At 39.7% G+C, this 11,688-nt stretch overlaps 1 protein-coding gene across 1 annotated transcript in view; it reads right to left on the reverse strand.

Annotated features, from left to right (window-relative positions):
- Window positions 1–6,248: 6,248 nt before the first annotated feature.
- The window catches only part of LOC117517096 (gamma-aminobutyric acid receptor subunit beta-2), a 204,106-nt gene continuing 198,666 nt past the window's right edge, over window positions 6,249–11,688 (reverse strand). Inside the window, exon 10 of the mRNA XM_034178007.1 lies at window positions 6,249–7,094. Within this exon, the coding sequence (XP_034033898.1) occupies window positions 6,750–7,094 (345 nt within the window). The 3' untranslated portion in view covers window positions 6,249–6,749. The remainder of the gene's footprint in view (window positions 7,095–11,688) is intronic.

The following is an 11,688-nucleotide window of genomic DNA, read 5'->3' on the forward strand; positions in this document are numbered from 1 at the left end:
GCATATTTCAATAAACCTACTTTTACATTTATTCAAGTTGCCTCACTGCATTTTAGATTGATTGGCTCCTGGTTCATAAGAGCAGGCAGGCCAGTCCAGTATCCATCTCTGCTTCTTGTTTGTAATATGTGCAGAATGTGGTTTTGCATTGTCTTGTAAACTGCATGGACATCCCTGGAAAACACGTCATCTCGTCATCTGTTGCTCTAAAATGTCATTTGTCAAATGTCACAGATGTGTAAATTACCTTTGCCAAGGGCACTTACACCACCCCATACAATGAAAGACCATGGCTTTTGGACTTGTTGATAACAGTCTAGCTGGTCTTTTGGCACTGTTCCAGAGCATATGGCATGGATTTCTTTCATTAAAAAAGATCTAGAATACTGAGTTGTCTGACCACAACATACATTTACCCTGTGTGATGCTCCAACCCAGCCCAAAGAAGTCGACACCACTTCTGGACAGAGTTAACATAAGGCTCCTTTTGTGCACAGTAATGTTAAAGTGAAGTTAAGTGGCATTATTTAAGATAAATCCATATTACATTGCTTGTCAAAGGTTTTCTAAAGCAGTCCCTTACCCATGCCATTATATCAGCTATTGATGAATGACAGTTCTCGATGAAATGCTGTTTGAGGGAGGTATTCAATTTAGGCTTGCACACTTGCCCTTTGTGCACTCTGCTCCAGCTTCATTGAATCATTTAATGATGATACACTGTATGGAAGAAATATGCAAATTTCTTCCAGTCTTCTTTGAGGAACATTGTTTTTTTAAACATTTCAATAACACTATGTAACAAATTTTTATTTTTGTTTTGTTCCTGGGTACACAGTGTGTTTTCCTAACCTGTTATGCCTTAAATAAATAGAAAATAGCTGTTATTCCACAGAAACTTTGCTTCTGTGATCAGGACAATGATATTTTGAAATGTGTTTCTTTTCAAGAATATTCTTGATTCGCCTTCACTACTACTGAGTAATCTTCTAGAATATTCTTTAACTGCTAGAACGGTCCAGAATTTTCTAGAAGTTTCCAGAATTATCTAGAAATTTCAAGAAACTTTTAGAACTTTCTAGAACGTTAAAAAAAAATAAAATCAAAGTTTGTGCTGAATGTAGTCATTTTTCCATAGACTTTAGACATAAGCAGTTGAAATATAACACTTAGAAGCCAGGAACAAAAATTGTGTTACATAGTGTAATTTTCTCATGCATATTGTTGACAAACTGGAGATCATCTGCCCATCACTGCTCTTCAAAGACTCACAATTTTGTTGATAATGCGTTTGTGCCAAGTTTAATTTCTAATCATCTGTTGATCTTACCTGTTTGAAATAACAGCATTATTTTATTTGTTTATTTAACCTCATTATTAGCCCTAAATTGCCGCTGTTCCAACTTTTTTTGGAATGTGTTGCAGGCCTGAAATGCAGTAATGGATGTATATTCAATCCATCCATCCATCCATTTTCTTCCGCTTTATCCGGAGTTGGGTCACGGGGGCAGCAGCTCAAGCAAAGCCGCCCAGACCTCCCGATCCACACACACCTCCCCCAGCTCCTCCGGGGGAACCCCAAGGCGTTCCCAAGCCAGCCAAGAGATGTAGTCCCTCCAGCGTGTCCTGGGTCTTCCCCGGGGCCTCCTCCCAATATTAACAAATTAAATTAACCTGGCCACACAAATCATTAAACATAGTGGGTCCATGCTGTCTGAAATAAAAGTCAATGTAACAATAATTGTATTATTTTTTATTTGCATTTTCCATACATCCCAACTTTTTCTGGCCTGGGGGCTATAGTTCAATTAAATGAAAATAGCAATGAGGTAAAAGTCCAAGGCAAAGCTGAACTGGACTTTATTGTAAATTTGTGCCATATACAATACTGAATTTTCATTTGAAGGTAAGTGCTTTGGAAGATAAGTCTGGAAAGTATTATTACACTTTTACAGTCATAACTGCTTTCTTAAATGCTATTTATAAATGTTGAAATATTCTTCAACATAAAAGTCAGCAACACAAATTGTATCAACATCAGTTAAAAGAAACCTTTAATAAAAGCACAAAGTAAGCAATAAATAAATAAATTTTAAAAAAATCAGTCAAAATATGAACTAAAACTGAATTTCAATAAATACTGTATTCAGCATGCAATGATATATGTCTGTATGTGGCTACATTTTAAATACACAATTAAAATATTCACATTTAACTGGTAAGTCTCCTTCACAATCACATTTTCATTTTTGACAGTCAGAAGAAACATGAAACAAAATCTCCAGTTATTTTCTCCATTTTGTCCATTAATGTGAACCAACTAAAATAGTTATGGCCCAACTGTGTATGTTCGCACTTCCAGTTTGTAAAAGACAGGTCACATTTCGCTCACAACTAACTTACATGCAAGTTGGAAACACAACAATGCTATAGGTGAGGGTCCCCCTTTGTCTTGTGCTATCCCACATAATTTAAGATGAAAACATAGGTCTAATTTAACATTCCATAATCTTGGTGTTACTCTTAAAAATGTTAGTGTGAATTAAATATAAAGTGTGCTGTACTGATTGTTATATCAATTAAAACTTCGTTTTTAGACAGCTCTAGTAAGCACCAGATGTTAGCAAAACTGTGGTAGAGCAACTATGGCTTTTAACGTTTGTGCAAAAACGGTATATAAAATCTTCATAGTGTACATACAGCTGAACACACAGTCTCACTTTTAAATAATCTGTACTTAACAACATGTTAATTTTTGAATGTACTGGCATTTTCTTTGGGATACTGAAACCAGACTTCAATTGGGAAACTACTGAAATTTAACCTATGCTAGGTTCAACAATCTGGTAAGGGAGACAGAAATAATACATACTTGGCATCTAAAGTTTGACACATAAAATACAGCATGTGAATATATTTTTGAAATCTGTTATTTGAAAAACATTTGTGCTTATTATGCATTTTGCAGATTTTTACTTTTCTATCTGCTTTACACATATCAGACAATCCCAGCAAATAAAATGCCTTTTTTAATATTGTGAATAATTTGAAGTAGGGATGTTTTTGTTGGTTCAGTGAATACTTTTTACGTGATCTTTACACACATACGAGGTCTGTCCAAAAAGTAACGGACCTTTTTATTTTTTTCAAAAACTATATGGATTTGAATCATGTGTGATTGCATCAGCCAAGCTTGAACCTTCGTGCGCATGCGTGAGTTTTTCCACGCCTGTCGGTTGCGTCATTCGCCTGTGGGCAGGCTTTGAGTGAGCACTGGTCCACTCCTCTCGTCGGATTTCTTTTGTCTGAGAACTTGCTGAGAGACTGCCACTTTGCTCCATAAAATTTTTTTCAGAAACTGTTAGAGACAGGCAGTTGGAAACCATTCGATAGATTCATTTGGATATCGGTGAAGATTCTGTCGGCGTCACACGGATTAAGGACTGTTAAAACCTTTTTAAAGATGGCCCACAGCGGCGGAGGGCACGCGGCGCGCCGAGCGGCCATCAACAGGCTGGATCGACCAGATCATTTCTAAACTGAACGCTGTGTTGATCCGGGACATCATGTGACTACCACAGAAATGGCAAGAGAGCTGGACATAGCACTTTTGCAGCACATTCCACTGTTACAGGAGATTTTGTAATGAAAGACGTGCGGAGGATTTCGCGCGTCGGCACGAACCAGCTCAGGACGCGCAGCAAAAAAAAAAAAACACCTCCGTGTTGGAAACCATTCAGAAGATTCAGACGGCTTTCAATGGCTTTCAGTTGAGTGAGTATCCGAGAAATTGTGTAACAGCTGGACATGCCCCAACATGTCCTGTGAGACTTCCATGAGCACAGATATAACAAATGCCCATATTACCGAGGTGCTTTGAAACAGCATCCTTTCTCCTGCACCCCCACCACTTTTTGACAAACAGTAGCCATATTATGCCATCATACTAATGCAACATTGCAGGTAAAGGAGACAATGGGCCTCATGTATCAAAGTTGTGTACGGCGATAGTTGAGCGTATATGGGGTGTACGCCAAAATGACTGCGCTACTTGGCATTTATCAACGTGGTCGTTGGAATCCACATAAAAATGAAGATAATCAACATGATAAACAGTGCCATTATACAAATCAATGCATATGTTACATAAATAACACTTTCCTGATTATACTACATAATAATTAATACAAATCCCACTTTTGCGGGATTGTTATGGAGCACGATCCGTGGCCACAGTGCTGACAGCAAAGAAAGCGCTGCTCGCCTTTTTCTCCAGACGTCGAGCCTGGAGCCAGAGCAGTGCTGAGCTTAACTTCATGTGGTGTGATAGTTTTAGACTATGAAATTGATAAAAACAACTGTACTTTTGTCATTCCCTTAATTCGCCCGTGCTGCAACCAGGTTTTGTCGCCTCCCTTCGTTTGTCACAATACAATAAATAAAGAGGTACATTTTAAAAATAAAGAAATCTGACAGATTAGGCGTGTCTTATTAATTGAGCGAGCAAATATCCACATGTCAAGAATATTGACGTGAAAAGAGACTACAGTGGTCCCTCGCTATAACGCCGTTCACTTTTCATGGCCTCGGAGTCTCACTGGGTATTTAGTCCAATTTTGCATGCCTTTTTTTTTTTTTACAGTGTTCTGTGTTCTGCGTATCTGTTTATAAAAATCTTCTCGCCCAGAAGAGAAAAGAGCGCCAACAACTACTCATAACTGTGTTTGTCACTCGGAAACACACCTGCTGCAGCGAGGTGTGGTGGAAAAAGGCGCAGCGCGCTGCACGACGAAGAGGCCCAATCTGTGACATACTGGTGAGTCACTATTAATAATTTCTTATGTGTCCGACCTCGTTCGTTGATCGTTAAAATTAAATTTGTTAGTTCTAAATGCCATCATAATTATTTATAGGAATACGTTCTATTTTTGTTTCTCAAACAAATGTTTGGGCCTGAAAACAGTTTTTCCTACTAAGGTTTGGACTTTGAGAGTGTTTACACATGAGAGAAAAGTGAGAGAATGTTCATGCCTGATTGTGAAGGTGTATAAAGTGTGTTTACAGGGGTTTTACAGCTTTGAAACGTCTATAATAATTGTAAAAAATGACGCTGACTACGTCGCAGTTTCGCGTATTACGGACTATTTTTTTAGAACGTAACTCCAGCGATAAACGAGGGAACACTGTAACACTTTTTTGATTATACTATAAAACAGTTAATACGACGGCCGCTTTTGACGCTCTATTGGCACGCGTCGTGATTGGTGGAGTTCTTTTTCTTTGCCGTCTTCCTGGCTTCCATGTCGTAAAATGAAGGTGTATCTGAAGCGGAGTCTGAATATTTATGGGCGTGTTTATTATAATTACGATCGTTTCCACCCGCTGCATTTATCAAGGTCACGTCAGGTGTATGCCAGAAATGGGCAGGTGCGCACTGCTTGATACATGTCACGGCAACATTGGTGTATTTCAAGTTTACACCGTAAATTTACGCCACAAGTGCGCAACTTTGATACATGATGCCCAATGTGTGCAGGCAAGCACAGTGTACAAGTGTTGTGAACCCACTGATATAAGGTGGGTCTGAGTGTTGTGTGTTTAAATACAAAATGGCACTGTGATGGATTTCACACAAGATTTTTGGTGGTCTAAGGCACAAACACCTTCTTGTGATGGACAATATTAATGTGCCAGTTTTGTGCCTGACCACACCTCACTTTTAGGCCATTCACAAGTGCAAGTGCTATAGTGATTTCTAAGATGAGGGGGATGGGCATAAAAATGTGCAAACTAGTAATGACATTTGCATTACTTGCCATTTTGCACTGGATGGAAAATGGAGCACTCAATCTTGAAATGCAAACTGAGTCAAAAGCTGGAAAATGTGGAATGGTTTCCTGTTGTATTTCTTAATGTTGACTTTGTAGAACATTTTAGGAACTCAAATACTGACAAGCAGATATATTGTCCTCATTACTGTACCAGAGCTGCCAACTGTCTCGCATTTGGCAGGATTTACCCGTTTCTCCCATGAGTGTGTGTGGGAGGCCCCATTCATCCCGCAGTTGTGTGGGTCCAGACATGCGCCCAGACCACTCTAGTTACGCTTATGTGGGTGTCCCGCGTTGTGACTTCAAATGTTGGCAGGTATGCCGTACACTGAAGATGAGAAAAGCTGTTCTGAAATTATTTTACAACAATTTCACAATACACAATAGTGTAAAAGTGGGAAATACAGACCCTGGTCATTTAAATATCAAATCCATTCTATCAATATATATTGTTTAATCCCAGAAAACACCCCTTTGTTTTTGTTTTTTTTACCTGAAATGTACATCAGTGTTTAAGTGCTTCCAGTAATACAGTCTTAAAAACAATTTGTTAAGAGTATCCAACTGATATTTTGACAATGAATTGTACTGTATATAATGTAAATATAGCAAAGAAAACAAACCATTCAAACAAATATAAAAAAAGACAGGATACAGAAATCACAAAACTTTTCAAACTTGAAACATTTTATCATAAACAGGCACCTTAAATGTTTATATTCTCTCTTTCTACAAAGTTTCGGGTGTTTACTGGCAAATGTGGTGTGTACACATGATGATTAATTAGTATTTAGGGTGGCATTTCAGTCCACTTTTGCGGGATCACCAAAAAAGAGAAAGAAACTAGACACAAAGAAGAACTGAAGAGCAAAGTTTTAGTTTGTTCTTGCCCTCACTAGTGCCATTGTTTTGTTTTTTTTAATTCACGTAGTACAGCCAGTAAACAATATTGAAGAAGGAAAAGACTGTAGGGAAGATCATCCTTGACCATTTGTCAATAGAGTTTACATCAGTCAAGTCTGGGATGGTGATCTTTAGTTGTGAAGTGCGCCTCCGTAGCCGGCTCCTCTTTTGAGTCATGTGACGCTCCAGTGCATTTCGGCCAAAGTTGTGCCTAGCTAGCCCCACTTTGCGGTATTGCAGAGTAGAATCGTATGTCAGCATGGTATTTCGTGGGTCATTGAGACCCAGAGCCAGCTCTGAAACGCCCATGTCATTCTTAATGTCCAGGGTGCTCAACAGGATGTTTTCATGTGGGTCCATCTGCCAATAGGGGGAGACAAATAAACAAATTGGAATTGGCCTGATGCAATCTCATCATGCAGCATGAACAACTTTACAATAACACATTTATCAATCACAATGTCATTTGAACAATGTGAAACCCCAGAAGCACTGAATTTCCAATTAATCAGCAATTTTGAAACTGTGGATTAATCCACATAGGTTTGAGCTCAAGAGTTTCATTTTTAAAAAAGCTGCATGCTAACAGGCCAAGCTAGTAAAGGCATCCATTGTGGTTACTAGGCTAGGCTAAGCATTCTAGCATGGTCGCAACTCCACATAGTAAATGAACAATTACATGAAGGGAATGCATTTGTATGAACCAGTATTATTTCATGAAAGCTAGAACTTTAAGCCAGGATGAACTTATTTTACTGGCAGCAAACACGTTTGACTCTGAGTGGATTGAGGCCTTTAAGAAAATCCTGTTTGAGTTGAGCCCTACGACGCAGCGTAACATCTCACATAAGGGAGCGCAAAAGGACATTAATAATATAAAGAAGAGCTGTTTAAAAGTCCTTAACGAATGCGGAGAAAATGTACCGCGTTTTGTATCTCATTATCTGGATGATCTGCCTCCTGTAACATTCTCAAGCATGGATGTTTGTACCCTGCTTAAGAAGATGGCACAGCTACAAGCAGATGTTGGGGCCATGCGAGGTGCACTACAGATGCAAGTGGATATGTGCGCAGATCTACATGTGATTACAATCGATGTGAACTGCCGGGTGTGTAGCCTGGAGAAGGCCGTGGATGAGACATGAAATGACGGCCTGGGCTCACGTGCACCAGCGGTGACAGAGGCTGCGCCACGGTGGATGCAGGCGCAGGGACCGCGCAGGTAATCGAGGCTATCGGGGGCGCTGCTGCTTCTCCCTGTGTGCAAGAAGAAGACGGAGCCCTAGTCGTTGGTGGCGGTGAGGAATCAACCGCAGAAAAAGTGTTAAATCCTCCTGGATCTCCTAAGTGGAGTGATGTTATTAAAGAGGGAAGGCGACAGCTTAATACGGGGATGCGCGTGGCTGCACCTCGGGCGAAGAAATTGAGTAAGCGTCTGGCAATTGTGGGCACTGGTGCAGTGAGCAACATAAAGACGGTGACAACTTAGTTGGTGAGTGTTTATGTCTCCAAATTCTCTCCTGACTTAGATGTACAGACACTAACTGACTTTATGCAAGAGCAACTTGGCCGTGAGGTGACGTGCCAGAAAATCGCCAGTGCTAATGATAGATTCTCCTCGTTTAAAGTTACGGCTGAGTGCAAAGATGTGGTGGAGATGTACAATCCAGAAATCTGGCCAGTGGGCACTTATGTACGGCGTTTTTATGAGCCACGTAACCGGCCCACTGCTGGCCCCGAAGGAGCCGCTGTCGTTACACAGACTAGCAGGGCCACATTAGTCTGTGGAGCGGAAGTGCAATAACTTTTAGATATGAGCCTGAAAGTAATTTCATACAACTGTCGTGGTCTGCGCACAGGACAGAGCGCAGAGGACAGGGCTCACCGGGTTGTTGTGGATCACCTGTTGAGTCAATGTGATGTGCTGTGTTTGCAAGAGACATTTCTTATGAAGCAGGATTTGGAAAGTCTTAACTATTTAAACCATAATTTTCACAGAGTGGGGGAGTCTTGCGTGGATATTGGTGATGGAATAATACAAGGGCGCATCCCTGGTGGAGTAGCAGTTCTCTGGAACAAAAGGCTTGATTCATTTGTCAATGTATTAAGACTTGAAATGGACTGGTGTATAGCTGTTCAGATAACCTATGATGGCAAGGAATGTGTTATTTTAAATGTGTACATTCCATATGAGAGTCATTTTAATGAAACTGAATATTTAAACAGACTTGCTTTTATTAATTCATTTGTGCAGGACAAATTCTTAAATGTGCTTGTAATTGGTGATTTTAACTCAGACATTATGGACCATAAATCAATATTCGCTAATCATTTGAGTCAGTTTTGTGAGGACAATGGTTTAATACTGTCAACTAGGGCCCTCTTACCTGCAGACAGTTTCACCTACATAAGTGAGGCCTGGCACACCACGTCTTGGTTGGACCATTGCATAGCTACAGCAGATGCTCATGCATCTTTGACTGATATGAAAATATTTTATGAGCTTTCAACAGCTGACCATATTCCATTTGGGATGCAAGTTAATTGTCAGATTTTACCTGTATTGGAAATGTATAAAAATGAAAGTTGTCTGTCTTATGAGGATTGGACCTCTCTTACAGCAACTGAATTACAATCCTATTCTGTGATCACTGATGATCTGCTGAGAAATATCTACCTGCCCAGGGAAGCTCTTACGTGTAAGGATGCTAATTGTAAAAACTCTGAACACAGAGCAGCTGTTAGAGCTATGTATGAGGACATTGTCAAAGTACTGCTCAAATCAAGTGAGTCCCTTCCAAAAACTAAATCTAAAAAGCAGGTAAGTAAGGCCAGGTTGGAATTCCCATGTGTCTGAATTTTTTACTAAGGCTCGAGAGGCATCTCAGTAGTGGATATTGGCTGGGAGACCAAGATTTGGGCCTATTTATGAACATAAACGAGTTACAGATGCTTGATATACGTATGCAGTACGTTTTATAACTAAGAATGAGCAAGCAATGAGAGCTGACTCAATGGCAAGAAAACTTGCTTGTAACAACACTTTTGACTTTTGGAAATAAGTAAAATGCATCAAAATATGTAAGACATCTTTGCCGGGTGTGATTGATGGCACCTCTGGAACTCAGGACATTGTGGAGCTTTGGTGCCAGCACTACAGTAAATTGTTTAACAGTGTTCAGAGTGAGCCATGTATTTTGAATGATGTGGAACATGTAGATGCAATATTGTCTCAGGAAGTGCTCAAAGCTATCACTAAACTGTCTAATAATAAGGCCAGTGGGCAGGATGGGGTTTCAGCTGAGCATTTAAAGTATGCAAGTACAAGGTTAGCACCACTGCTATCTATTTGTCTCACTGCTCTTCTTGCCCATGTTTTTTTTTTTTTACCTGATTCTTTGTTAACTGTCTTGTTGGTCCCTGTCATTAAAGACAAAACAGGGAAAGTTGGAAGCTCTGATAATTATAGACCTATAGCTCTGGCCAGCATAGTGTCAAAAATTGTTGAATCAATCCTGCTGGACAGGATCTCAAATGCTATTAAATCATCTGATAACCAGTTTGGTTTTAAGACTATGCTGGGCACAGATATGTGTGTGTGTATGCTCTAAAAGAGATTGTTAGGAAATACAAGAGACAGAACTCTTCAGTTTTTATGTGTTTTTTAGATGCATCAAAGGCATTTGACAGGGTGAATCATCACAAATAATTTATGAAATTAATTGATAAAGGTGTACCTAAATATGTTGTGCGCATTTTAATTTATTGGTATGTGCAGCAAACAATGCAGGTTAAATGGGGAAACAGTGTTTCTGCTCCATTTAGAGTTCGCAATGGAGTCAGACAGGGGGGAATCCTGTCCCCAGTTCTATTTAATCTGTATCTTGATGAACTGTCAACTAGGCTCAAAGCATGTAAAACTGGTTGTGTTGCTGGAAACATGGTTCTGAATCATCTAATGTATGCAGATGATTTAGTAGTCTTTAGTCCAAGCACTGCTGGTTTACAGGAGTTACTAAACATTTGCTCAGCTTATGGGGGGGAGCATGACATCAAATACAATGCAGCTAAGAGCTTGATTATGATCTGTTGGACCAAAGAGGACAGACATATGAAATATCCTGATTTTTATCTGTCAAATATTGTATTGAGTATGACATGTAAAATCAAGTATCTTGGGCACATCGTCACTGCAGATATGACAGACGATGATGATGTCAATAGACAATGCAGAATGTTGTATGCTCAGGCAAATACACTCATGCGTAAGTTTGGCTCCTGTACTGATGAGGTGAAGCTGACATTGTTTAAATCGTACTGTACACCCCTGTATACGGCTCACCTCTGGACTAACTATAGAAAAGCCAGTCTGCAAAGGTTGCAGGTGGCCTACAATGATGCCTTGCGTGTTATGCTTCGTTAAGGCAGAATATTATAAAATCATGCATCGCTAGCATAGTAGCTATCTCATTGCTTCAAAGGTTTGCATTAACGTGGCAACTTGTGATTGGATGTTGCATGTTTGTGTCCCAATTCAGTGGCTGCATCCTTCTAAGGCAGTGTCCCACTTCAGAGACAGCAAGTCTGAAGAAACAGTCATGAAATGAGACAGTCTAGACCACCACAGAATTTTGCTAGTGCATCAATACCTTGTTCCACCTGTATACACTGTCAACTGTGAACCTTGACAGCTGCATGCGACAAGCCTGCGCAGTAGGTGTAACAAACATTTTAGTAATTTGTCAGTACTTATTTATATTGTACTTATTGTACTTACATTACTGGTTTACAAAATTATACATATGGGGCACAAACATGTCCAGAATGTAATTATCAATGTCCATTTTTCACCATTGTTACGTAATATCTGTAATTTTAGTCCTATCAACATTCTGTTTTGGCAGCACTTATCCTTGACCAGAAATACACAAGCATACGAAATGGCAAATGTCAG

The sequence above is a fragment of the Thalassophryne amazonica genome, chromosome 9 (genome assembly GCF_902500255.1).
Source record: "Thalassophryne amazonica chromosome 9, fThaAma1.1, whole genome shotgun sequence".
NCBI classification, from domain to species: domain Eukaryota; kingdom Metazoa; phylum Chordata; class Actinopteri; order Batrachoidiformes; family Batrachoididae; genus Thalassophryne; species Thalassophryne amazonica.